General features: G+C 44.4%; 1 protein-coding gene across 2 annotated transcripts in view; it reads left to right on the forward strand.

Annotated features, from left to right (window-relative positions):
* The window catches only part of pip5k1bb (phosphatidylinositol-4-phosphate 5-kinase, type I, beta b), a 38,815-nt gene that overhangs the window by 14,225 nt on the left and 1,594 nt on the right, over positions 1-22,996 (forward strand). Inside the window, exons 5-14 of one of the 2 annotated variants that reach the window (XM_071527882.1) lie at positions 2,787-2,904; positions 5,380-5,532; positions 6,358-6,654; positions 15,203-15,405; positions 15,835-15,918; positions 16,921-16,969; positions 17,099-17,183; positions 18,734-18,895; positions 20,370-20,496; positions 22,712-22,835. In XM_071527882.1, coding sequence (XP_071383983.1) covers positions 2,787-2,904; positions 5,380-5,532; positions 6,358-6,654; positions 15,203-15,405; positions 15,835-15,918; positions 16,921-16,969; positions 17,099-17,183; positions 18,734-18,895; positions 20,370-20,496; positions 22,712-22,835 — 1,402 coding nt within the window. The remainder of the gene's footprint in view (positions 1-2,786; positions 2,905-5,379; positions 5,533-6,357; positions 6,655-15,202; positions 15,406-15,834; positions 15,919-16,920; positions 16,970-17,098; positions 17,184-18,733; positions 18,896-20,369; positions 20,497-22,711; positions 22,836-22,996) is intronic. The other variant, XM_071527883.1, reaches the window with a different exon arrangement.

Consider the following 22,996-nt stretch of genomic DNA (forward strand, 5'->3'; position numbering starts at 1 on the left):
GAGCTGCTTCATAAAAACACATTACGTGTAGGTGGCAACTAGCTGCTCTTGCGCTGCTACAATTCCCTGACTCTGCAATGCAAATGAATGGAGAGGGAACAAAGACTAAGCTTGGGCTGTCTGTCTGCTCCAACAGGAGCTGCGCAAATATTGTACGTCTGGATCTTGTATGAAAAAAAAGGTTAAAACTGTTTTCTTTGTTTTATCCTCAATGGCATTGGACATGAAGTGTAATATCCGGTCCAAAGAAACAACGCTGCTACCGGAAACCGGCACCATCATCACTCATCATCGATGTGAATTTGCTAGTCTTGCTAGTCATGGTGCATGGATAAAACTATTCTAGTGGATTATCCTTCCAAGAACCTTGAAATCAGCTTACTGAGCGCCTCTTACTGCCAGAGTGCAAAACATACGTCAGTCTGTCAGCGGCCCGTCATCTCCACTGACTTCATCATTACATCATCAGCTTTACGTAACCCAAAGCACACCCGGGAATTCTTTGAAAGTGTGTGACTTATATACTTATATACATAAATAAGCATACAGCTAATGCTCAGACGCATACTGTGTTAATGAGTTCATGCAAATGTCACCCAGATGATGCAGTATTATTTGGTGTCTACTCTATGAATGGTTTTGATGTCACGGTAAATATCTCCGCATCTATTTAAAAAATGCCTCATGTTTGGCATAGTTTGAAAAACAAACAACAAGGAAATCAGTGACAATCAAGAAAAAGATCTTGACTTTATTTTTCTATATGGACTGCATTCATGGATCATTCCAGTCCATCGTTAACTCGAGAATGGCAGAGTCCTATCGGGGAAATGCTGTATGTGGTTTAGCTTTGAGATGGAGCAGCAGAATATGCAAACTCTGTATGGTTTATGCAAACCTGGTCCCGGCACGTACATACGAACATTGACCTGTCACCACCATGTTCCTCAGCAACAGTTTAATACTGCTCCTGTCTTGGTGGAGGCCTTACATTGATGCATGTTAATAACCTGCAATAGCTTGTCGAGGCAGTGAAGTATAGGTGGAAGCGGGCTTGTTACATAATCCGCAATCAATGCTCAATGTCAAGTCTTTTCACATAATGTTGAATTAAAAAGAGTTGTTGTTTTCTTCATGGGCGCCTTTTCACTGGGGAAAGACAGCTGAAATCCACTGAGCAAGGCCGCTTGTCACTAGAAATCTGTCACTAGAAACAAGAAAATCACAAAAGACACAACAAACAAAACATAATCAGTAGGGGAGGAAAATTTAATGTTTTATGTGTGGCGTCTGATATAACCATTTCCCTCTCTTTCCCGCTGGTTTCTGTAAGTGTTCTGTCATGTTCTGTAATAGCACACAAACACAACCTCCTCTCTGTCTTTTCCCAGACGAGAGAGAGAGAGTATCCTGAGAGCGCGGCCGTGTGACGGAGAGCTCTCAGATGCTTTTATTACCTCCCTCCCTCCTTCCCTCCCTCCCTCCCTCTCCTCCTCCTCTTCTTGATGTTCCTCTCCAGAGGTTTTTCCAGCATTGTTTGTCCTGTCAGTCTAGTTTTGGACGGCTGGAGATCTCAGAGCGCGTTGAGACTCCCACGCCTGCACTCTGCTATTTCCTAGCGCAAATATCTCTCTGACAGCGAGCATGCATCCTCATGTAGGCAGACGCGCACACACACACACACACACACACACGCACACATGCCTGTCTGATTAAATTGAATGAAGCATTTCCAGGTGCTGTGTGTCATTAAATGGCTCCCATGTGAGGCCTATTTTACCATCAGGGACCGTGGGTCAAGGACTGCAGCACTGTGCGGCTGTAGATAATTGTTCTTGCCCACACACACTAAACAGAGCAGTCGGATTTCATTCAGGAGTAATCACAGGTATAGTGTTACGCAGCAAGGCCAGACTGTTGCCTGTATCCCATTACTGAACACAACGCCGGGACATAACAACAACACGGTCGCCCCCCCCCCCCCCACCTCCCCCAAAACAACAATATTAACTAGATTTGGAGTTGCCCTGGAAAACGAAAAAAACCTTCATTAACCCACTTCTGATAGGCTTAGGGGCCAATGAGCTTGATTCGAATGTGATGTTATGTGATGAAAGACGTAACAGCTGACTGGCGCTAACCTTATCAGACGCTCTTACTCCCGTGTCGTGACGTCCGGCCGGGACACAGGTGGGTTACAAAACAGGGTCAGTCTGTGTGAGAGCCGTGCCAGTCTGAGAATGTCAGGTCCCACGGGACAATCGAGCCAACAAAAATGTGGGTTATTGTTTTGTTTTTTTGTTTTTTTTGCTGTTCCCTTTTTCTCTCCCCAGAGCGCCGGGCTCATGTGTTGCAGTGGTGCTGTTTGGTATTGTTTAGATCCAGTAATCAGAGCCAACTTCTGTCTCCAGGCGTGGAACTCAATACAGGCCAGTTTGTCACTACAACACTGGTTGATCTGGGTTCCCATAGATGATTTAACTAACGTCTCTTCACGCCTAGCTGGGTCATATTACGAGGGCCCACTGATGCACTTAATGGAAGTCAATAGCCTAGATACCCGGGCACGAAGATTAGGTGGTAGGGTTCAGTTTTTCCCCTATTGAGGTGTGTATGTGATCCTAGGAGAACAACTGTCTGTGTCAGTGACATTGATATCTCATGTTTCACTTACATAATGTTGAAGGTTTCTCTCATTTGAGTTAGTGATGTAATAGTGTATCTAATGTACTATTCTGTGTTTTTGTTTTCCATGGTTCGGCCTGGTTGTTCATCACGAACATCAGTGAGGGGAGCAACTTGACGCCAGCTCATCACTACCCAGACTTCCGCTTCAAAACCTACGCCCCGCTGGCTTTCCGCTACTTCAGGGACCTTTTCGGGATCAAACCAGACGACTACCTGGTAAGACTGAACCCATCGAGTCTAGTTGAGACGTGACCAGGTGCTACTAGGGGACAATCATGGTGCTTACCTGTTCCACCTGCACACGTCTACCCAACCTGCACTCTAATAATCTGAACTTAACCTGATTAAGTCAATACTCATGGTAACACCTTAGTCTGATTTATCTTAATCAGAGTAAGGTCTAAGTACTAAGGTCAGCACTTAGATTTCTGCTCAGTCAATTCATTTATTTGGCCACATAAACACCTTAGTCTGATTTCTTTTTTTTTTTTTAAATGTGCCAAAAACGTCACGGAGGACGTTGACCCAGATGCAACACCAATGTGTTTGTTACATAAATAATAACGCACAGTATATAAAATAATAGTAGACAAGGTGTTCTGTAAGCACATCAATATGATTAACAAAGAATAGCAAAAAAAATCAGACAAAGATTCTCTGAGATTGAGAAAGCAGCCCGTTCTCTCCCATATTCTATTTAACTCTTTTATTTAATCAAGAAGACCAAACTCTTATTTAAACGAATTGCAGAAATATGGCAGACATGAAATAATGATCAGGAGGTAATGGCCTGAGATGCCGGTTGTCTTCCTCATGAATTAGTTCCCACCGACTGGCTTCTAGTATTCCAACTCGGTGCGTACTTAATCGTGAAGGAATTCAACCGTGGTTTTTATAGAGCGGCGGGCTGGCAACGCCACACCCCAGCTGAGGGGATGGGAGGATGAAAAGGAGGCATAACACTGGGAAGGTGAAGGTATTGGAGGCAATGATTGGGCTAACTGAGCGTGCCCTCATTACGAAGGCTTTAATTGGCTCCCATGCTGAATGAAATCAGCAGATGATTCCATGATTTCCCAGCAGAAAGAAAGATACAGAGAGAGAGAGAGAAAGAAAAAGAGAGAGGGAGAGCACCGTTTGAAGAAATTCATTCAGACCCTGCTGTGTGATTATATACAAAGACTTTGTGTACAGAGGCATTTCGGTGATTTGTTTGTTTTTTTGTGTGTGTGTGTTTCTGTCAGTGTCTGGGAATATTCTATGATTGAACTCCTTCATGTCTAATACAACTCAGGAGGAATTACTCAAAGAACCCGGTTAGGGCAAATACACTCATTGTCATTGCTAACACATGTACATAGATACATACACACGCCTGTATGTGCTATTCACTGGAGTATACCTTGCCATCATACTCATCCCTGTCCTACGCTTAAGCTTTTTGCTTGGAACAAAAATTAGATTTTGTTTAATCTTGTTATGGCTTCATCATGTCATGTTGCCGTTTTCCTATTTTCCATCCGCCTCCAAGGCATTCAAAATCCCACCAGCTGCATTTTTGTTTTCAAATGCCAAATTTGCTTCTGCATAACTGAGAGACAAAAGGCTCCAGAAGAGAGACGGAGATAAAATGCAACTTCAAGGCAGTAGAGGGGGGATGACATAAGACACAGCAGCTTAGAGGATGTACTCTTGATTGATGTCCTTGAGGTGATTATGAATTCACTCAGAGGCCACAGCAGAGTCTAATTAAAAGAGAGAACACACACACACACACACACACACACTATCCCGCAGGGTTTCCTGAATGCAAATGCAAATAAACTGCGGATGTGTTTGTGCTGGCAACTCAACGTGACTGCAGACGGCCATCAGTCAGAGAGTCTCTGGGGGAGTGAGAGCAAATGCCTCCAGTCTCGCTCCTATCCTGCGACCATGTTGCTCTCATAACGCACTGATTAACATCTGAAACCTGCTATTCGCTCCGCTACTCTCAGTCACACTTTGATTCCCACGCTGGGACATTTCCAAGACTTGTATTTATGAAGCTTGCGCTTCATCTGTTCTCTGTTTTTCTCCAGATACACTGCAAAAAATAATCGCCAAGGAGGTTATGTTTTTCGCCCCTGTTAGTTAGCTTGTTTGTCTGTCTGTCAGCAGGATATGCCAAAAACCTATGAAGAGATTTCAATTAAATTTGGTGGACAGATAGGCCTTGAGCCAAGGAACAATTGATTCGATTTTGATGGTGATGTGGATCAGGGAATTCCACCATTAGATTATCTTTTTTTAACCATTACTATGAAACTAACGGAGATGGAGACCTGCTTCATTTGGTGTGTGAATCATGTATGAAGCCACTAAAAGAGAAACAAGTACCTGAATAGAACCTGATGCTTATATACCAGACCACCCGGACTCAAATTCTACTTTTTTTTCTCTCAACACAGAATACACAACAGATGTCTGTGGTGTCGTTTATTGTGTTTTCCAAATAAACCTGTAGCTATTAGTGTTTTCATGTTGTTTTGGCACATTAGGGCTTCTTGTGTGTTATACATGAGTTTGTGTGTTTTGGGCTGTTGATGTTTTGGATAAAATCTGAGTCTAGTTGTTTGTGAGTGTTTTGACCTCTGCGCCATGTTGTTTGTGTAATGTTGAAGCAGTTTGTTTACGGTTCTCCTCCCTCAGTACTCCCTGGTCAACGAGCCTCTGATCGAGCTGTCCAACCCGGGGGCCAGCGGCTCGCTCTTCTACCTGACCAGTGATGACGAGTTCATCATTAAAACCGTCCAGCACAAAGAGGCCAAATTTCTCCAGAGACTACTACCTGGATACTACATGGTGAGGCATACTTGAAATCACTTCATACTATGTCTAGGAGTGAGGAGGAGAGGTGGAAAAACTCAAAATGAATTCAAAACGTGTGCTGGATCCCACTGATGGATGGCTAAAAGTGAAGGAAAGCCTTCCCACCATCCCCAGTGTTAAATGTAATCTTTTTTAACATACATAAAATACACATAACTATAACTTCTGCAATATTTTGACACCCCCATCACCTGTATTGGCTTTATTTTGACATTCTGTGTTCATTCTCTGGTGGTAGAATTAAGCTATAAGCCACAAGATGCAAAGCGCTTTATGTTTATTAAACAGCAGTAAAACATAATTGTAATAAAAACATAGCACTAACATTCCAGAAGTCTTTTATTTTGAATCAATGCTAATTCAATTATAATAATGATTAAATGGTGTTCTCCGGCCGAGTAATGTAGTCCTCAAACAGTAGCTAAACAAAGTGGTTGCTAAGCGACATGTAAGTACCGGTATGAGTGTTGGTTTCCAGTTAGCACATTAATATTTAAATACACAGTCATATTTATCAGGCATTTTACGTCTACAAACATGACTCAGCCAGTCAGAACCGAGGACCAGAATCTGTTTTGTATCTGTTTTGTTTAAGGGATTTTGTCATCAAGTGCATAATATTGGAGTCGCAAATCTCTTTTTCTCTGTAGATTTCCTCTGAAAAGAATTTATTAGGAAGAAGCCTAATCCATGTGAATGACACTATCTCTATGTATTTTGATGCTACTCACTACTACTTTGAAAATACAGCACAACCTGACTCATACTGTCATCTGCGGCCCCCTGTTCACCCCACAGAACCTGAACCAGAACCCACGAACGCTGCTGCCCAAGTTCTACGGTCTGTACTGCATCCAGTCCGGAGGCATCAACATCCGGCTGGTGGTGATGAACAACGTGTTGCCGCGCTCTGTCAAGATGCACTACAAGTACGACCTGAAGGGATCCACCTACAAGAGGCGAGCGTCCAGGAAAGAGAGAGAGAAGGCCTGTCCCACCTACAAAGATCTGGACTTCCAAGATATGCACGAAGGCCTGTACTTCGACGCAGAGACGTACAACAACCTGATGAAGACCCTGCAGAGAGACTGTCGGGTAGGTGGAGCCGGGGCTGGATTGGGGCGGTGTGTGTGTGTGTGTACGTCAGTGAATATCAAGACATTCTGTCTAGATATTCATTGACGTCTCTGAGGCCTCTGAAACAGCAAGGTCATGTTAGAACAATGAAATTGTTGATTGTCATCTCGTAAAGGAAAAACACAATAGAGGAAACAAACAACAAACAAGAAATTCTAGATTCCTTAGATGCGGATATAACCGGGTTTGTTGGCTCTGGTGATCTTTCCATTTATTCTAATACCAGATCAAGTATTAGTAAACCTTATCAGATTAGACATGATTCCTCTCTGTTGAAGTCCCATGCCTTCATTCCTTCCCTAAAAAAGCGGATCTGAGCACACACACATGGACATTAGGTCATGTGCCATATCAGAAGTCAGGAAGGGAGACAGATTGCATTTGGCTTGGGAACACAGCAAAGTGAAGGGATTTTAGCGGCCCATGGGAAATCAGCAACCTCTCCCCTTCATTCATGTAACCGATTGTGGAAACACACACACACCCACACATGCGACTCCACAAGCTTACCACATTGTACACTGGTTCAGGAGAGTGTGCGCGCATCTTAGACTGGACAAAATGATTTGAGAAAAGGGAACTTTCCGTTTGTCTGCCTGTCTGTCGGTGGGACTGCAGAGTGTTTCCACTGTGTGTTCAGTCGAAGCTCTCAGCCTCCAGCTCCTCGCTGCCCTGCTCCCCGCTCTGCGCTGCTGTGTTTCACTACATGACAGCTCTCCAAACACTGAATGTGACTCAGACATGATCCTGGTAGCGTGAGAGACTCGGAGCTCGGTCCAAAGATAGGCCTCCAATCTGAGGCTCGCATTCCTCTCTATTTCAGAGGCCGGGAGATTGTCCCGTGGCTCGTCTAGCGGAGCAGGATAGCTATTGTTAAACAGCAGAGACGAGCCATGCTCTCGTGATCCACCGGTGCTTTATTGCTTTTACAAGATACGTGAAAACAGAGTTACCTGACATGGCACAGAGACTTCAGCATTGGGTATCTATTTTGTCCATCACTATTTTGTCATCATATTTGACATGAGTGTGTCAGAGAGCCTGTTGAATGATGAATATATGGTGCTGGAGACTGGAAAAACCCTGGTGATGAAGGATACTGTGACTTTTTTGATTTGTTGACATGATTGCTGACCGCATCATAGGCAAGGAAAAAGCGTCTAGACTTTAAAAAGAGAAAAGAAACTATTTATTTGATTTAACCTAATTTCTACCAGGCAGAAGGCTTGTCTTCTACTTCTAAAATAACACGAATTGAGATACTGAAGCTCCCTGGCCTGAGTGATGTGTGCTAGAAAACTAAATAAAATCCCTGAGCTGGAACCACTGAGCCAGTAAAGAGCAGCACAACTGGTTACACTAATAATGGATTGATAACCAGTGAAACATTAGGTAAATAAGATGGCATGGCCACTGTGAAACTGTACAGTAAATGTTTTAGTGATCTAATGTCTTTTTTGCCCTGGTAGTGGCTGGTTGATGATGGGCTTTAGAGCAGTCCAGTGGAATACTTCATACCCAAAGCCCCCTGTGTTGTAATCCGGTTTGTTCCGCTTGACATACAGTTACTGCACACAATGCACACACACATGGACACACACCAAAACACACCCAAGGGTCCTCCACTCTGACATTCAATCTGGGATCCGACCTGCATGTGGCTGGATGTGCGGATCAGTGCATCAGAGAGCAGAGGCGAGGCCCGGAGACCAGGAAGGAAGACTTCCTGCCAGAGTTCCTGCTGGGCCTGCCAACCTGTCAGACCTGGCAACCCTGCATGGGACCATTCAGCTAACAACCTAATGACTTCCATTACACCAGCCTCGGCTTAATTGTTTCGATTTTTAGTGTGTGGGTATAGAAGAATCTTGATGGTTTTATCGCCAAACTGCGATTGATAGCGCATGTAATGGAGTTAGCTGTAATGAACAGCATGATGCTGTGGGTATATTTAGGCCTGTTAGGTAACAGTCCACTCTTTGTGTGTGTGTGTGTGTGTGTGTATGTGTGTGTGTCTCTGTTTGTTTTCATGGTGATTCGTCTTTGGGAGACCACTGACACTCTCTGCAACTAGCTCCTCTCCTCTCCTCTCCTCTTCACTCCTCTCCTCTTCACTCCACTACTCTTTCGTTTGTTTACAAAACTAACTTGCTCTTCAGCTGGAGACTTGTCAGTGGAGAGGCAGCGATGAAGAGGGGATTAAAATGGCCCCGCTGTTTGAAGCCTGAAGGGCCAGACTCGCTCTTCCCTCTCTCTCTCTCCTGCTCTCCCAGCCTCTCGGCCACTCATACCTTCCCCTTTTCTCGGTACGTCAGAATGATTCCAGTCAAGGGATAACATCAACTTCCAAGAACAGACTGCAACCACTATCATTTTTGAATATGTTTTTATATGGACTAAATCAAAAGCATTTTTATGTTTATGAATTACCAGCATTCCACTCTATTAGATGATTTGCATTCCCACCTGTTAAGTCAAACAGTCAGCGGTTAATGCTGGTCACAAGTGTGTCGGCCTCTGGGAGAACCTGGGTCTTGTGTGACAGTGGATTAAGATATGGTCACAAGGGCTGAGAAATGGTAGCTGAGGTCCCTGCGAGGAGCCATACATTCATAAATTCAGACAAACACAGAATGATCTCCTCAGGATTTGGCCTCTCTCTCTCTCATCATCATCATCATCATAACCATCATGCTGACTCGGTGCATGTTTTCTCAACGACTTCTTCTTTAAATGTTTTCTTTTTAATGTTTTGTTAAGCAGATTACAGCCAGAATGACATCCTCTCCTCTTGCTAACTCAGTGCTTCTTTAATGTTTAAGCTGGCAACACACACACACCCACACCCACACACACACACACACACACGTTTACCCTTGCGCAAACATGCACACACATACCACAGTTGTACAATGCCTGAAAAGCATATACTGTGTGTGTGTGTGTGCCTGTGTGTGTGTGCACGTGCATATATATATACGTGTATATGTGTGTGTCTGTACATATGGAAGTGAGTTGAGCAGCAGCTGTTAGCGACTCTGTGCTCTTTAGTTTGTTATTGTCATGGCTTCCTGCCCTCCTGCCTCCTGAGCGGGAAACAAAGTGCCCTCTAAGCAGAATCTCTGTCCATTTCCATGAGTAAGCAGCTAACCCCTCGCCCCAGGAGAGCGCTGCAGGACCAAAACACACGAGAGGGGGGGCAACAGAAGGGAGGCGACGGGGGGTGAGGGGGTGAGGGGGCGCAGGGGGCGAGGAAGTGGAGGGGGGCTGAGGAAGGAGTTGAGGGAAGGGGATGTGAAAATGGGGCAGTGTTGTTCCCAGAAAAGTGTATTTAGTGGGGTGGCAAGGCCTCTGAAACATCATTTGTGACTATTATTTGACACTAAAACGCTCACTTGCAACCGTTACAAATTCATTTCCTTTTGCTGGCACATCCCACCCAGTCACTGCAAGGGGAAACACTGTGGAAGAGCGTGAGGGGTTATAAGAAACCGAGGCGTTCAGAAGGAGGTTGGAAGGTAATTCGGGATGGTATCTCTGCTATGTGGGTCGCTTGTAGGGGAAATGTAGGGTACGCTCTCTTCCTTTTTGGTGTCCTCTGTCCTTTCCCCTCTCTGTCACTCTGCAGCTCCCCTGATACTCTCCGAATGCCAAAACAACTGAAGACATTAATAATCCATGTAGAGCTCTACTGTATATCTAGAGAGAGAGAGAGAGAGAGAGAGAGAGAGAGAGAGAGAGAGAGAGAGAGAGTTCATTGTAGAGAGAGTGTGTGTGTTTGTGTACTGTTTCTGGTATTCTCACTGGCTCTGTGTGTGTGTGTGTGTGTGTGCATGGCTGTGTGTGAGAACAACATCATGTCCCTGCTGTATTACTGTTACTGTGCAGCAGCTGTCTGACAGACTGACATACAGTAATGATTATAGTGATGCTGATGATGATGTCAAGCTGTTGTGACAGTTTTGCTCGCAGCACATGTTTGGCAGCGGAGATCTCATCGTCACGGGGACAACCCAAGCTGAACTGCGTCAAGATACTTTCAGAGCTCCGTTTGAGTGTTCTCGGAATAGGAATCCCCCTAATCTAATCTCACATCCAGACAAGTACATAAATAAGAAGATTCAGCCAGGCACACACACGCACACACTTGGTAGGTGGAAAATAATGTGTTGCATAATGGGCATGGAGCAGGCGGTGTGGCCGAACATAAACAACCATTTACTGTATGGTTCCCCCTCCTCAGCCATGTGATCCTCTGAAAACAATGGCTTCTCTCACTTAGTCAGTCAACATTGCAAAAGTCAGCCAAGGCTCCAGCAGGTTTCCTAACCACATCCACTACAGTGTATTGTTACAGTAATGGCTAAAAGCTGTATGTCACACAGAAAGGCTATATCTAACTGTCTAAGTGTCATTGTTGTAAAATTTTATGAGTGTGCAGTTATTACGCTATTAAATGTGAAACTACGCATACTTTCCGAGGGTTATATTATTAATATAATCTCTGGTTTCGCTGTACTGTCTCAGATTCTCTCTCTGACAACAATATGCAGACAGGAGGTTATTCATTGGAAGTGAGCATGCTAAAGATTCGCCAGTGACTTTCCAATATGAATACAGTTGCTACTGTACAAGAGGACAATAAGAGTGCAGCACAATACAGTGCAGTAAGACTACCAGAGAGTTTCTCAAAAGCACTCTGGGAAAGGACAGAGAGTGATTATCAGATCCATGAATGCCAAGTCGATACTTGTGACCTTGTGCAGAAAGTTCTTCCCAAGTTGGCTTGGAGAGAACGATGAAAGTAAGCAGAGATGCTTCCTTACAATTTGACATGGACAGTGTGCTTGACGTGGCGCACGCGATCGATTAAGACACACAGGTGTTCATTTTCCCAGATGTTTCAACTGGCTCTGTACTAAAGATGCATCATTTTTTGCAATGAACCTTGGGGCTTCCCATTCGCTCTCTTAGGTCAAGTCACCATCCGATGCATCCTTGGCCGGCATGTAAACTTCCAGGATCTTTATCTGTCCTCCATCCTCGCATTCTTTTGTTTTGGAATCGTGCTTTGGTGGTTAGATATTACATAAAATGCGTCATGGAGGACACAAGAATGCATAAAATCGCATATTGAGAAAGAGCCAGAGAGAAACTAGCGATTGCTGAACATTGATTTAAAGCAGTTGTTTTCAATGCTGGTCTCGGGAGCCACAGTACTGCTGGTTTTCTATCCTACCAGCTAGTTAATTGCAGTTAATTACATTCACCTGATACATCCCGTGTGTAAATCAGACCCTGATTAGATGGCTGGAATGAAAACCAGCAGGGCTCTTGATCCTGAGGACCAGGATTGAAAACAGCTGATTTCAATGACATATCCATAGTTATTACAAGCAAAGAGGGGAGTTTTTTTTTGGAGTGTTAGCAAATCCTATATAAGAGGGACAGAAGAAGAAGGAAAAAGAAGAAGAGCACTAATCCTGGAAGCAATGTGGTTCTGTTCTGCTTAATTGAAGATAGAGACCGTCATTCATAAAAGCATCTGAATAAGTGATAAAGTTCAAGAGCACATGTCCCAAAATTATTATCTCATGAATTATCAATGCATGCTTTTGAGGAATCTCTCCCCAGATGCTTACATGCTTGTGTGTGTGTGTGTGTGTGTGTGTGTGTGTAACCACACAGGATGGATAATTGTTCCAGCAGTAATCTGGATATAGGCTCACTTCTTTGAAGCTTTGCTGGGAGTGTGATTGTAACTGGAGTCAGCATATAACTGCTATCAGTGCTTAAGCAGAGCCAAAAAAGAAGTGTGAAGAGGCTCTCTGTTCTGTCTTTTCAGCAGACAGACTCCGTTTTCAAAAGCTCCCAGTGTATTAGTGTCACTGCAAAGTGGGCCATGCCAGCCGGCACTAGCGGGGCGCTCTACAGCCCCACTGGCACACAGAGAGGGAGAGATGGGTGTGAGTGTGTAGGGGGGTGGGGTGGGGTGGAGCGGGGGGTGCTTTGGGGTGGAATATGCTGAAAAACATCAAAGATTTTGTTTAAGAACAGAGGCTGCTGTGAAAAAGCTGGCTTCCTGTTAGGATTATCCTATGCTCATATCCTTAAGATATGCTCATATCCTTAAGATATGAGCATAGTGCACTGTGTTTGAAATGAGACCAGAGGACAGAGTGTGCTCAGGTTAGAGTGGAACTATCACATCCAAATATCCTGCTGTTATGCTTCTGAGGAGTATCATAGCCTTATTCCACTCCTGAACATAAAGTCACACATGGTTGTTATTTTTGCTTTCTTTGTGACTGCCATTTCTCTTTACTCTTTATTACAGTGGCAAAGCACTCTCTGCAGTATTTTTCAGAATCCCGTGAAAAAGGAATGCTTTCAGTCTTATGGCTTGATGCACAAACAGCCAGATAAATGCAGCCGTTTTCTTTGCGCTGTGATGGTGTGATTGTTTGCCTGGGAAAGCTGCGGCCAGGACAGCCAGTAATGGCCTTCTGTAGGCAGCCTGGTGTGTGTGGCTCTATTCAAAATGGCTGCTGTTTGAATAGGCTGGGGGAGTTAGAGTGAAGGGATGCAAATCGTTAATATGGAAAAGGCAAAGCTCGAACAAAAGCCCAAGTGTTTGTTTGAGTCAGTCATTATGTCTGTTTTGTGTGTGTGTGTGTGTGTGTGTGTGTGTGTGTTTCTGTTGGTCATACAAGAGCACCAAAGCACCACACCATTAAAATGAGTCAATTTCTGCAGACCTACAAGTTAATGCGTGAACAGTTTCTGCTACAGATGCAAACTAGATTTACAACTAATACTATTACTCTTGAGAATGAGTGTCTTTTGACCGTGTGTTGCAAATGAGTTCTAGAGAACGAAGGGAGGAAGATGTAGGTCATGTTTTCTGACCTACAGTGTATTAGCTCTGGTCCTCGCTTCGTAACACTATCCGCCTCACATTCTCCACAAAAACGGGTCAGTTTTCTCTGGATTCTGGGTCACAGCTCTCTTTGATTATATCTGAAGTGTAATGCTGATTTATTTTTTGTTTTCATTGCCTCTAATACCGTGGGGCATAGAAACACATTATTTACGGGTGTAAAGTGAGAGGAACCTGGAGGGGTTTCCATGACGATGATGATGAACATTCCAGCGGTTTTAGTCACCTGGTTGTGTTTGAGTGTTTCTTGTTAGGACATACTTGCCTTAACCTCTTAACTTCCTCCTCCCTCCTGTTTATCAACCTGGTTGCAGTTGAGGATATCTGGTCAAACCGACACACACACACACACACACACACACACACACACACACACACACACACACACACACGCACACGCACACGCACACAGAGGGAGTTTGCTGACAGAGGATTTGATTGGAGTGTTGATTCTTGTTTTTCACTTAAAGGGAATTAGGGAACTTAACTGTCAGATTTTCATCAAAAATAGCAGATTGGTAGAAGTAAACAGCCCCCCCCCCTCCTCTCCCTTTCTATTGACTCTTGTTCTCTCTCTCTCTCTCTCTCTCTCCACCCCTCTCATAAACACAAACTGAGAATCAAAAACAGACATCTAAAGAAAAACAAATCACTTTTTCCAGTCATGGCCATAAGATAAGCACCAGCCACTAGAGGCCTCAATACCTGACTGTGACCCTGACCCCATTCCCAGATCTAGCTCCTGCCTTCATAAGACATCTCTCTCTCTCTCTCTCTCTCTCTCTCTCTCTCTCTCTCTCTCTCTCTCTCTCTCTCTCTCTCTCTCTCTCTCTCTCTCTCTCTCTCTCTCTCTCTCTCTCTCTCTCTCTCTCTCTCTCTCTCTCTCTCTCTCTCTCTCTCTCTCTCTCTCTCTCTCTCTCTCTCTCTCTCTCTCTCTCTCTCTCTCTCTCTCTCTCTCCATGGGACTGCTCTGAGCGCTAAAGAGGAGGAGACATGCAGTCGGGGAGACCCTGGGAAACTGGGCGAAAGGCTCCTCAGACAGGTCAATGTGTAACACTTGGCTGACTGTGGAGAAACACCTTGTTTATTTAGCTCAAGAGAGAGATTTCCGTTTGCCAACTTCTCTGGTCTTTGAGGCGCCGAAGCGTGTTGGGCAATGAAAGTGTCTAGCAGAAAAAAAAGGTGTCTTTCATAACATTTCATAACGTTGCCGTATTTACCGTAGGTGAGCTAAAGGTAAAGCGTCCGGTCTGGTGGTGGAACCGGTTGGAGGAGAATAATCCCTTCAGTATTCACTCAACAGCTCTCAAGTGCAGGTCACAGAAAACATGAAATTACCCTTTCCTGTCAGTACAATCGGAATGTTTTCAGCCTCTGCAGTTAATTAGTGGTGGAATATTGTGCTCTTTTACAGTGATAGTCACTGCAATAATGTTGGATTTTCAGTGGTGGAGCAGCAGCGCAGCAAGCTCGTAAAAATCTGCTAATTTCATGATCGCTCCCTCTGTGCAAAACTGGCCTCGCTCTAAAGAGAGAGAATCCTGATCCATGTGTGATTTCCTGTAGGTGCTGGAGAGCTTTAAGATCATGGACTACAGCCTGCTGCTGGGGGTGCATGTCCTGGACCACAGCCAGAGAGAGGGGGGCGAGCCGGGCCAGGCGGGGGGCGACGGCAGGAGGCCCGTGGGCCAGAGGGTCCTCTATTCCACAGCCATGGAGTCCATCCAGGGCGACGGCAAGGCTGCCGAAGCCCTCACCACAGACGACACGTGAGTCGGCTCAGCTGGGGCAAAACACATATTATGCACACCTATTTGGGCATATACACTCTCTCTCTGTCTCTCTCTCTCTCTCTGTCTCTCTCACACACGCAGTCATACAATCTTGTGCTTATACCTTGCACAGGACGCTCAAACAGTGTAAACAGTAGGCTAATGCTCTCATATAACCATAGCTACACAAATACAAACACAGTCACTGTTCTGCGTGTTTACAGCAATACGCATGAATGCAAATATTGTAAGTGCTACTCTTACAAACACTTATAAATGCGAGGAGGCGCAACGCCTTTATTTGAACAGCTTTTCAAGCATTGCAGTGAGTAGTGTCAGGACGACAGTGACTTACAGATATTCCTGACTACATTCATATTGTATATATTCTATAACTGTAGGTATATGTTGTTTACTCTGTTTCAGGATGGGTGGCATCCCTGCCAAAACACACAAAGAAGAAAAGCTGCTCATCTTCCTGGGCATTATAGATATACTGCAGTCATACAGGTATGTGAAATGAGATGATACAATCCTGCTGTCATTTGAAAACCTTATATGTCCAACATTGGTGCTGTCCTATTATTATTGAATGGAAAATGTATTTACATGGTCCTTTATGCATTGAGCATGCATTGACCCTTGGGGCAATGAGACCCATTCTGTTCTCTCAATCTCTCATTCTGTTTTCTCAATTCCTGAAAAGTGAAATATCTGAAGATATCCAATAACCAATACAATATGTGACAACAGACAGAGAGGGAGAGAATGTGTGGTAGTCAAGGATACAGTTTGACAGCATGGCATGATTCTTACAGATTAACTGCTTACACTTGACACTTTTGCTAGGACCAGACCTTTTATGTTGAATTACCACCCTACACTGACAGAAAGAGCAGCAACAGGCCACTCTAGTGAGCTCCTAAAAGGACTCAAGAATCGCTTTCTCTCCAACACCATTTAAGTGGACACAGCGGTCTATCAGTCTTCTTTATTCACACATTGATTTTGTGTCCAGAGAGAGAGAGAGAGGGAGAGAGAGAGAGAGAGAGAGATGATTTTGTGTCCTGAGAGAGAGAGAAAGAGAGGGAGAAGGGAGAGAAGGTCAAGTAAAAGAGGAGGAAGCCTTTGGCTCATCGGCTTTTCAAACTTGTGGAAGTTTTAAAAGGTTCACGTAAATCATTGTCAGCCTGGTTGGTCAAGGCATAACAGACTCAAACACAAACAGAGTGGGTGGGGTTGGGTGGGGGGTGAATGGGCCCGATTTCTCCCCTACTTATCCTATCTTATTTCTAGTAGCTTGTCTGACTCAGAGACCGACCATAAGGGCTAAATGTTATCACACTTAAATCGTGGAAGTATTTTCTGTTAAAAAGCTGAAATGTAAATTTAGTCTGTGCTGTGCCAAGGGGGAAGGAGGAAGCATCTCAAGTTTGATCAGGCAGAGCGGGGGGAGTTGTTTGCGTAAGCGAACATTTTTGTCACAAGGCCTTTTGTTTTATTTCTCCTCAGGTTCATTAAAAAGTTGGAACACTCATGGAAAGCCCTGGTGTACGATGGCGTAAGTTGATAGGCTGCACAAATCTGATACCAGTGCCTTTATGAATGCGCTATTCATTTAGTCACATTCTCTTTAATCTGCTGTGACTGTCTGGTAAAAGCTTGGCATTTCCTCCCTGTCTGTCCTCAGGACTCCGTCTCGGTGCACCGGCCCGGCTTTTATGCCAACCGCTTCCTCAAGTTCATGAGCACGAGGGTCTTCAGGAAGACTCAGCGTAAGTTGGCAGGTTGATAATCATCACGCATGACAGAGTCAAACTGGCACGCATGCCAAGTATGTTAAAAGGAAGAGAAGGGGAGGGAGAGAGAGGGAAAAAAGAGGTTGCGCCGGCTGCCAAAGAGGGTAAATCTGTAATCAATTCAGTGTGGCACAGTTTAGCTGACACCATAAATAACCTAGGTGGCAATCACGTGGATGTGAGCAGGATATGCTTGCCTCAGAGTTTTTATTGTCTTCCATAGACGCACTGTTGGGGGATTCGTGTCACTGCAAATACATGAGGTTGATGGTAATTCATTTGTTACGCGAGTTGGAATATTGTTTTACGGTATTGTCCTCCTGATCACCCAGATTGTTTTGTTTTCTTCCTTATTATCAAAGGAGTTGTCTTCTTTTAACTAGCTGTTGTGTAAGCAGTCGAGACACACAGAGCATTGTTGGCAGTTATGTGGAGTTTGATTGAATTTTAGGTCTTTTGTTCGGGGGAATTAAGGGCGTCAGTGATGAGAGTTATGCGTAACTGATTATGAGGCATTCAGAATAGAATGGGTTTGTTATGTGGAGATCCAGTAAATCAAACATATATAACCCTAACCCTTAAGCACACAGACACACACACAGAAATACACACTTACACACCACTGAGGTGGATAAATTAGGTCAAGATCAACAAGCTCCTTTAGCCCAGGGAGTAATAATGCCACATTGATTCTTCTAATCATTCCTCTTACTCTGCTCAGCGGCCCTCTAACCGCACAGCAGTCAGGCGTGCGGAGCGCGTTGCAGATGAATGTACGGTAGATCGATTTTTCTCCTCCGTCAACGTTTACCACGACACCTCGGCAAAACCGTGGGGATAAAATGAGCTTTAAACTGTGGTGGAAATGAGTTCATGTTCACCCGCTGAGTCTGTTTGGAGAGCGGTGGGCTTGGCTGTAGGAGAAGCCAAGAAGCCAGTATGTGAGCGCAGCCTGGTGAGATCACACATCCGACAGTCTTGGCCCCTCGCCGCTACACACTGCTCTGCTGTTTTGGAACTTTGCGTCAAGATCAAATAAAGTAACACTGTTACGCAACCGTGCGGACCCCCCTGTGAAAATTAACATGGCTGCGGCGATGATTTGAGGATTTAGCCGAGCTATTAACCGCCGCCAAGTCCCGTCAGAGGGAGATGACGGGAAAGGATTTCATTTCATGCCCTGCTTGGGAGGCAGAATGAGGATGGCTTGGGGGACGGTTGTATAATCATCATTATGCGTTTTAACAGTTTGATCAATTTACTGCTAATTTTAGGGACAGAGGATTGGAGCTTCATTGTGCATGCACACTGGTTCAATCAGGATAATCGGCTCTCCCCCTATCTCTTCCAATTATCTGCCTCCTATTCCTCCTCTGATCCTCTCTGACTCTTCTTTGCCCCCCCCCCCCACCCCCACCCCCACCTTTCCAGTACTTCACTCTTTCTGCGACTGTCAACATCCCAGAATCCCCCCTGTCTTGCTCTTTCTTTTATTCCCCCGACTTACACACTCGTTTGCTCCGCAGCTCTTCGATTCTCCCCTTCAAAGAGGACCCGCACGTCCATCCCAGCTCTGAAGTCGTCCTCTCAGGAGATCCTTTCATCGCAGGCAGATGAGAAGAATGAGGAGCAGGAGAGGAGGGACCGGCTGGGAGGGGCTCGCAGCCTGGCCAGCCTGGACGGACAAGGTACACTTCAGTTCACACAGCTTACTGAAAACCTCAGTCTGTGATTGTGCAGCCTGTGATTCATTGGGAATCTAGTGTTTTTTCATGAAGGTATATCTTGGATGTCCGACGACGTTCAGGGATGTTCGTAGAGGTTCCTGAATTATTAATCAAGTTGTTTAAAACAGAGACTTGAAGTGACTTAATCATCTTATGTGTATAGTAAATGGACTTGCCATTTTAAAGTTCCCCTCACCATTTCTCTATTGCTTCCTAATCTACCAGGTCAGCCCGGGTCGTTTTTCTAGTTTTTGTGGCTTGATGGGGCTTTTTAGCAGCACTTGGGGCCCATAAACAGGCACTTACGCCGTAAAATGCTGTCGTCCCAACGACTGCCATCGGGGAGAACCTGTCACTGGTTGATATGTGGCCAGACCGGAAAGAAAACAGAGGCTGTCCTGTTATTAACAGCCCTTCTGATACAGTATTTCTGTGTGTGTGTTATCGCTGACCCTACCAGCAAGGTTATATGACAGAGTATGAATCAGGCCTTTGACAAAGTGTGAAAGTGGCAGCAGTTCTGACCTTTCTGTTTGATATTACAGATGAATATTGGCCAATAGCACAGCGGAAGAGACACGGGTGTGGACATGTGGAGCAGAAAGAGAAGTCTTGGGTCAAATTACCACATGTCCTCTTTCTCCTCGCAGCCTCGTCCTCCCACACCACTATCTCCAGCCGTGACATAACACGCAATAAAGCAATTTGGATTCTTTCATTTCATAATAGCTTACTCTTTAAGGTTATTAAATCAGGCTTGCTGAGTACAAAGAAAATCAGTTTTACTCTGAAGTAAGAGGACAATACAGAGAAATACGGCAGTTTTATTTGAATTGTGTAAACCATTTAATCAACTGACTTAAATCAAATTCACATGCCCTACTTTGTCTCAGACATTAGGCCTATGTTTTCAGTTTGAACACTTTCCACAGTGGAAAGCACAATGGAATTAAAAGGGAAGTCTTCAACCTGTTTCTCCTGTGGAGGTTTAACCCAGTGAGCAGCAATACAATGCTGTACTGATCATACTGATCACTAATAGAGGGGTTTTGTTTTCCAAGAAAAATGTTGTCAGTGAAGGTCTGTGTGTGTACAGAGCCCCTAAGGGGACATGGGCAAAAAAAAAACAATCTTTAAGTTTCTGGTACGCACGCAATACTTTCTTGTGAGCACGGTATACTTTCTCGTGCGCACAGGAAACTTTCTCGTGCCCACGGGATAGTTTCTGGTGCACACCAGATAGTTTTCCGTGTGCACCAAAAACGTAAAGATTTTTGTTTTTTTGCCCATGTCCCCTTACGGGCTCCGTAGTGTGTGTGTGTGTGTGTATGTGCACTTTTCTCAGTGAAGTCATGGGCATTCCTGTAAGTGTGTGTGTGTGTGTGTGTGTGTTTTCTCACTGACATCATAGCTTGTGTGTGTGTTTCTCTCTCAGCAGTGTTCGGTTCGTACCTGCGTCCCGATCTGGTCCCTGCCACCCCGTCCTTCTACGAGGGCTCTTCAATGGGAACCATCTCCACCTCCTCCATCTTTGTAAACATGGACAACCAAACTGAGGAGAGGTACAGTACAAATATCTGCCTGTTTGTCTGGACTGTCTCTCTGTGTGACTGATTGCGTGTCTTTCCGGCTGCTCTTATTATATCATGACAGGTTATGTTGAGTCAGGGGTAGCAGAACACATAAATTACCTCCTTAAACCCATGATTCAGGTGTTCACACTCTGGCTTTGAAGACCAGGTGGGAAGCAGGTATATCTGCCCCTCCCAACACACACACACACACACACACACACACACACACCTGTCCACTCCCATGCTTTTGTCACCTGTGCTCTCACATAACATGGCCTTATTGATGACGTGCGTCATGGAGCAGGTGACTCAGCTGGCTTGGCAACATACATACACACACTTCCTACACACAGCATACATACAGTCAATACTTGAGTATTTGGATACTGGGCTAAAGTTAGTCTCTCTGGCTGTTGACTAACCCATGGTGTATAATATGGGTTTCACATTAACTTCTGAGTGAGCAGCAAAAGAGCAAACTGTCAGCTTTTGATTGCCTTCCATGTTGTAAGACAGGAGAAAAAAACTCCTGTACTTCTACTGTACGTGTAGATTGACAATAATTTAGTACAGTAGATACTGTGTCTAAAGACCTATTACCATGCAGGTCATCCTTCCACTATAATATAATATGATAATGTGATAACTGCAGGATAATGTAATAACCTGTCAAAATATAAATTGGAAAACCTAATAAAACCTGTTAATGCAATAAATTGGTGGATACTGTAATAACATATTAACCAGCAATTATTACTTCATAATGTTTTTAATGATGATGTAATAATATTGTCTAATGTAGTAAGGTCGTGTTCTTCTGAGTTAATACATTATGAGTAAATATTATTATTATATTATCAGATTAAAATGTGACACCCCTTATAAAGTGGTAATCGCCATCTAATTTAATGATGCTTTTATTACATTCTCCCAAACTTTATGACATGAATAGGTTTCATTGCACCTTTAACCCATGTAGAGGGGCATTTTATCACATTTTGCAAGTTGTTACATTATCTGGCAGTTTCTACATGACAGCTGCTACATGCCTTCTTGCTCGGACCTTCATATCACCTGTTCTCTGTCCTGCCCGTGTTTCAGTCTTCCTCCTCCCCTGCTTCTGTGCGGTGTGTCCAGCAGTGTCAGGTTTAGCAGGCTTTCTGAGGCTCCATTGTGAGCCTCGCCTCGTCTCGTCCCCTCATCAGTCACCTGCCTGCTACCCTGACATTGTTCTGTCAACTGTTTTCATGAATATTTAAATGGTGGCTTTGACAAGGTCTTACTTAGTGCCATTGTACTAAAGAAAGAGTGTGTAACAAAAGAGGACATGTGGTGCAGTGGAGACTGAATATCTAGCGACAATAATCCCTGTCTGTCAGCCGGTCAGCCAGCCACAGTAATAACACATTGTGCTGTGATGTTTCAGGGCCGGAAATAAACATTTTTTAATCAAAGGCTATTTTCTATCTCTTTCTATCACTTTCTATCTATATCCATCTGTCTCGCCGTCTAGCTCTACCTGTTGTACCTGATTGTAATTTACTCTGCTGTCCTGCTCTACCTGTCTTTCTGTGGCATTTTCACCTTGCTTTTCTGCATAGAAAGCAGTCAATCACATGTCATAAAATGGTAAAAACACATTCCTGAATTTAGTCAGGAGTCACCTGATGCAGGAAGGAAATATGCTCTCATGCTGCCCCCTGCTGTTTGAAACCACCCCCCCTCCTATTTAAATCAATAGTGTATTATTTTCAAAGATATTTTATTAGTTATTTTCTTCCTTGTGCGTATGCTACATGTGACTCTTGTTATACATACCTGACCCAGTGAGGGTCTCAGCAACACCATATCAGAGACATGGGTCTGTGAAACTGGTCAAATGAAGCCAGTCCTGTCTAGATTTTGTTCATTTCCTGAGAGACAGTTCAGAGAACACGAGCCTCTCAGCAGAGACCTCCACTGGCCAGACATCAGACAGGTTTCCTGTCCTTCTAGCAGGAGGTTCATCTGTCTGCCTCTTTGATGTCAGATTCTTTGGATCCAGCTGCAATAGTGTGTGATTAGTTTCTGTGCCTTATCATTTCATCAGTTTTTCAAGTGCAGTTGTGGTTGAAGCCTTCACTTTAAATGCTTTTGACCCCCTAATATACTCGGGCAACTCTGACTCTGTAGATTGATGTGCAAACTTCTTTCCCTGTGTTAGAGAGGACATGGCGTCCAGCTCCACATTCACTCTGGAGGACAGTGCCATCTGCCTCACCTCGGAGCAGAGCACTATGGACGTGGACATAGACCGCGATGATGGATCTGTTCTCGATGTCTACTTGGTGAGTTGTCGTTACCTTTGTGCCACTCTATTTGTGGTCTCAGCTGACCATCACACTGGTCTAGGTGTAGGTGTTGGGAAGTCCAGTTTCTCTGTTTAAATATTAGTTTGTATCACCTGTGCCTATGCATATTTAGCTTCCACAAATTTTGGAATCATCTC

The sequence above is a fragment of the Centroberyx affinis genome, unplaced genomic scaffold, assembly GCF_046629955.1.
Source record: "Centroberyx affinis isolate AG114_WGS23_722 - 3 ecotype Tasmania unplaced genomic scaffold, CSIRO-AGI_Caff_v1 ptg001585l_1, whole genome shotgun sequence".
In the NCBI taxonomy this organism is placed as follows: Eukaryota; Metazoa; Chordata; class Actinopteri; order Beryciformes; family Berycidae; genus Centroberyx; species Centroberyx affinis.